Genomic DNA, 5,000 nt, shown 5'->3' with positions numbered 1-5,000 from the left:
GCAGGAGGGCGTGTATCAGGGCTCCAGACTGCAGGAGGGTGTGTATCAGGGCTCCAGACTGCAGGAGGGCGTGTATCAGGGCTCCAGACTGCAGGAGGGCGTGTATCAGGGCTCCAGACTGCAGGAGGGTGTGTATCAGGGCTCCAGACTGCAGGAGGGCGTGTATCAGGGCTCCAGACTACAGGAGGGCGTGTATCAGGGCTCCAGACTGCAGGAGGGTGTGTATCAGGGCTCCAGACTGCAGGAGGGTGTGTATCAGGGCTCCAGACTGCAGGAGGGCGTGTATCAGGGCTCCAGACTGCAGGAGGGCGTGTATCAGGGCTCCAGACTGCAGGAGGGCGTGTATCAGGGCTCCAGACTGCAGGAGGGCGTGTATCAGGGCTCCAGACTGCAGGAGGGTGTGTATCAGGGCTCCAGACTGCAGGAGGGCGTGTATCAGGGCTCCAGACTGCAGGAGGGCGTGTATCAGGGCTCCAGACTGCAGGAGGGCGTGTATCAGGGCTCCAGACTGCAGGAGGGCGTGTATCAGGGCTCCAGACTGCAGGAGGGTGTGTATCAGGGCTCCAGACTGCAGGAGGGTGTATATCAGGGCTGATGGAAGCGCAGTACGTGTGTGAAGGGCCTCTGTCGGCTGAGGGCACAAGTCCTCCTCAGTAATCTGTCACCTGCTCATTCTTCAGCCGGGAGTAGGACCTTGAGCAGGGATGGGCAACTCCAGTCCTTATAGGGCTGGTGTGTATGCAGGTTTAACTCCAGTCCTGGAGGGCCGGTGTGTCTGCAGGTTTAACTCCAGTCCTGGAGGGCCAGTGTGTATGCAGGTTTAACTCCAGTCCTGGAGGGCCGGTGTGTGTGCAGGATTTTGCTGCCACCAGTCACCCTGGCTCACTCAGCTGATTATCCCTCCGCACAACGACCGATTCACTCGTAAATTGCGCCGCAATAAAATGCTACAAGACGAGGGCATTTATCAGCTGCCGTTTGTGTCACAGAATGTGGGTCTAAATGACAGATCATGTAAATAATTGAGGGTTAATTGTAAATGATAAAGAGCAGAAGGCCTGGAACTCCAGAAACCCATACAATACGGCCCGCTTGCCCATCGCTGCTCCGGACTGTTCATGTTCCATTTCCCCTCCACTCTGTGACCGGTGAAGCCAGCTGGTGGAGGTCACGGGTGGAAGACCAGCATGGCCGGGCTTTTACTTTCTGACCCCTGGACTTTACACCCCTGGCTGAGGGGGGTGAGGAAGCGGAGAGGATGAGAGGGGAGGATGTATGTTTGAGCGCAGGAAAGTGAACGCATTAGTGCCTTTTATTTCACACGGATCGCGGTAAGCTGTCGAGCGATGTCACAAGAGTCCTGCGCTGTGTGCTGTACAGGAGGAAGCAGATATTCACATCTCACACCTGGTTTATTGTGCTGCTGGGCAAACACTTCAACACTTTTCAGGAGATTAATTGTGTGTGGGTGGGGGGTGAGACATTGATTTTCCTTTCTTTGTTGTTGTTTTTTTTTTTACCTTCAAAGCACAGTTGCCAATAGCCTGCGCAGATCTGATCATCAAGTGCTGGGAACCTCCGTTCAGACGCCTCGCATGGACATTATCTCTGCGCCACACCATTCCCCTCAGTCAGAGAACGTGCTAACATTAGCGCTAGCACAGATGGAATTAAAGTGGAGTCCCAATCAGTTTCAGCTTTTTAACGACGCTAACGCGCTTGGCGTAAAGCTCAATGGGGCGGCTAATTACAGCTTAAATTAAGTCTTTTTTATGACACTGCCACTTTAAATAGGATGTGTATCGTTTCGCCTAATGATGAGAGTTCAGTGCTCTTGCCCCGCAGGAGGGGAGTGAGTGGTTCAATCTAAATAAATATATTTTTTAAATAATTTCTGTTTTTCACACTTGTTCTTGGGTTTGGTCTTTTGTCCACAGTTCAGTTTTGTCTGTCACTTCATTGATATTCCAGGCCTAGTGCTGTTCTTCTAGTCTTGTTAAATGCACTTGTAAGTCACTGGGTATAAGTATTGCATATGTGTATACACTCCCTGAGCACTTTATTTGGTGGACCTGTACACCAGCTTGTTAATATTAATATTTAGCAGCAACTAAATGCATAAAAGCATGCAGATGAGGTCAAAAGGTTCAGCTGTTTTTCAGACCAAGCGTCAGAGTGGGGAAGAAATGTGATTTCACTTTGAGCTGGTCGTGCAGCTGTTCCCCAGCTAGGTGGCTAGTCCACCAGTTTGACCGTCAGCTTACTCGAACGTTACCCAGCTAGTGTCTCGTGTCAAACACAGCTTCAGAAACCAGTTCAGAGTCCCAGCTAGTCTTCGCCTGAATTTTCAGCAGGACTGCCTCCTCACCGCCCCGATCGCTGGTGTTTAAAATCTGCAGGTGCTGGTTCGGGAAGCGACCGGGGGTTTACACGGACTACATCTACCAGGGGCCCATGATCCTCGTTCTGCTGGTGAGGCTGTTTTCCCTCCGTCTCAATCCTGCTGGTTTTTTATCTGAATCGCAGACCTGCGTCAAGTATGCAATCGATTCAGATTCAAATGTATTTCTGTATTTCTATTTCTATTGAGCTTGTCTGGTTCATTGGAGCCAGATGACGAGGCAATCCCTGCCTTCTGACCCTCTTGGCAGTCTCAGCTGCAGCCAGGCCAGATCAATCGCACACAGAAAAAGTATTTCATTCCAAAATGATTGCATAGTTGACCCAGGCCTGCCACATTCATGCGCCCCCTGATGCTTCACAGACTTTATTGAAGGAAGAACATTGTCAACACTCACAGTCCTCATTTTAATAGATTTTTTTATTTATGTACTTTTTTTTATTTTTTATGTGAAACTTTTAGACTTCTTCCTGCCATTTTGACCAGGTCTCTCTCGAGAAGAGAGATGGGACTTTCCTGGCCAAAAGGTTAAATTACATAAAATAACATAAATTCTCTTCATGCAGAGACCTGTTTAACTGGAGGTTTGTAAGAAAAAACAAACGCTTGACAGATGTTTGAAGGCATGTTAGCCACTTTGTTTTCTTTTCAAAATGTGATTTTGAAGAGTAAAGATAATGTACGTGTTAAGTTAGTTGATTTAAAATTTGCAAACATTTGCACAGTCAATTTAATTTCTTCGCCCAAGACGTGACAATCAATCAGTTGCTGAAAAATGTTCCGCAGAGAGAGAATGAGATTGATGGTGATGGTCAGGGCATGGAAGTAGAGTTCCTATTCCCTGCGTGGCGTTCCGGACATTGGATGGGAATTGCTTTTGTGTCCAGTGCGAGTGAATGGAGTCCCCGAGAGTGTTTTCACGTGACCCTGATTCTGCCCTGGATGACCTGTCCTGTCCATCTTCCCTCCAGATCAATTTCATCTTCCTCTTCAACATCGTCCGGATCCTCATGACAAAGCTCCGAGCCTCGACAACATCCGAGACCATTCAGTACAGGTGAGACATACAGTACAGGTGAGATATTCAGAGTACAGGTGAGACATTCAGAGTACTGGTGAGACATTCCGAGTACAGGTGAGACATTCAGTACAGGTGAGACATACAGAGTACAGGTGAGACATTCAGTACAGGTGAGACATACAGAGTACAGGTGAGACATTCAGTACAGGTGAGACATACAGAGTACAGGTGAGACATTCAGTACAGGTGAGACATTCAGAGTACAGGTGAGACATTCAGAGTACAGGTGAGACATTCAGAGTACAGGTGAGACATTCAGAGTACAGGTGAGACATTCAGAGTACAGGTGAGACATTCAGTACAGGTGAGACATACAGAGTACAGGTGAGACATTCAGTACAGGTGAGACATACAGAGTACAGGTGAGACATTCAGTACAGGTGAGACATACAGAGTACAGGTGAGACATACAGAGTACAGGTGAGACATTCAGTACAGGTGAGACATTCAGAGTACAGGTGAGACATTCAGAGTACAGGTGAGACATTCAGTACAGGTGAGACATACAGAGTACAGGTGAGACATACAGAGTACAGGTGAGACATTCAGAGTACAGGTGAGACATTCAGAGTACAGGTGAGACATTCAGAGTACAGGTGAGACATTCAGTACAGGTGAGACATTCAGAGTACAGGTGAGACATTCAGAGTACAGGTGAGACATTCAGAGTACAGGTGAGACATTCAGTACAGGTGAGACCCACCAGGTGTGCTGTTCAAGTGCGCTGTGTGAGGTGTGCTATAAAGATGTGCTGTATCAGGTGTGCTGTACAGGTGTGTGTGTGTGCTGTATCAGGTGTGTTGTACAGGTGTGTGTGTGTGCTGTATCAGGTGTGTTGTACAGGTGTGTGTGCGCGCTGTATCAGGTGTGTTGTACAGGTGTGTGTGCGCGCTGTATCAGGTGTGTTGTACAGGTGTGCTGTACAGGTGTGTGTGTGCTGTACAGGTGTGCTGTTCAGGTGTGTGTGTGCTGTACAGGTGTGCTGTTCAGGTGTGTGTGTGCTGTACAGGTGTGTTGTACAGGTGTGTGTGTGTGCTGTATCAGGTGTGTTGTACAGGTGTGTGTGTGTGCTGTATCAGGTGTGTGTGTGTGTGTGTGTGCTGTATCAGGTGTGTGTGTGTGTGCTGTATCAGGTGTGCTGTACAGGTGTGTGTGCTGTACAGGTGTGCTGTACAGGTGTGTGTGCTGTACAGGTGTGCTGTACAGGTGTGTGTGCTGTACAGGTGTGCTGTTCAGGTGAAAGGGGGAAAAGGTCAGGTGGGCCACCTGTCTGCATGCTCTAAGCCAGGGATCATCAAATGATGATCCTTGAGAATGATTCTTGGTCCACCCTCCCTTTACCTGGGAGTCACGTCTGACTGGCCAAGTAGTCGTGGCGGTTATTCAGTTCATGACCTGGGAGAAAAAACCAGGGCTGGATTTAGATTTAGATTTTTGGCCAGGTTTGATTATCCCTGCTTTAGCCTGGGGAGCGAGCCAAGCACCCTGCTTGTGCTGATTGCCCCCTTTACAGATTAT

General features: G+C 48.8%; 1 protein-coding gene across 1 annotated transcript in view; it reads left to right on the top strand.

Annotated features, from left to right (window-relative positions):
* crhr1 (corticotropin releasing hormone receptor 1) overlaps window positions 1-5,000 on the top strand; it is a 131,233-nt gene that overhangs the window by 115,826 nt on the left and 10,407 nt on the right. The window contains exons 10-11 of the mRNA XM_061223939.1: window positions 2,400-2,472; window positions 3,373-3,458. Coding sequence (XP_061079923.1) covers window positions 2,400-2,472; window positions 3,373-3,458 — 159 coding nt within the window. The remainder of the gene's footprint in view (window positions 1-2,399; window positions 2,473-3,372; window positions 3,459-5,000) is intronic.

Source organism: Conger conger, chromosome 16 (assembly GCF_963514075.1).
Source record: "Conger conger chromosome 16, fConCon1.1, whole genome shotgun sequence".
Classification (NCBI taxonomy): domain Eukaryota; kingdom Metazoa; phylum Chordata; class Actinopteri; order Anguilliformes; family Congridae; genus Conger; species Conger conger.
The sequence above is the reverse complement of the archived record's forward strand: the minus strand, read 5'-3'. Positions and strand labels throughout refer to the sequence as shown.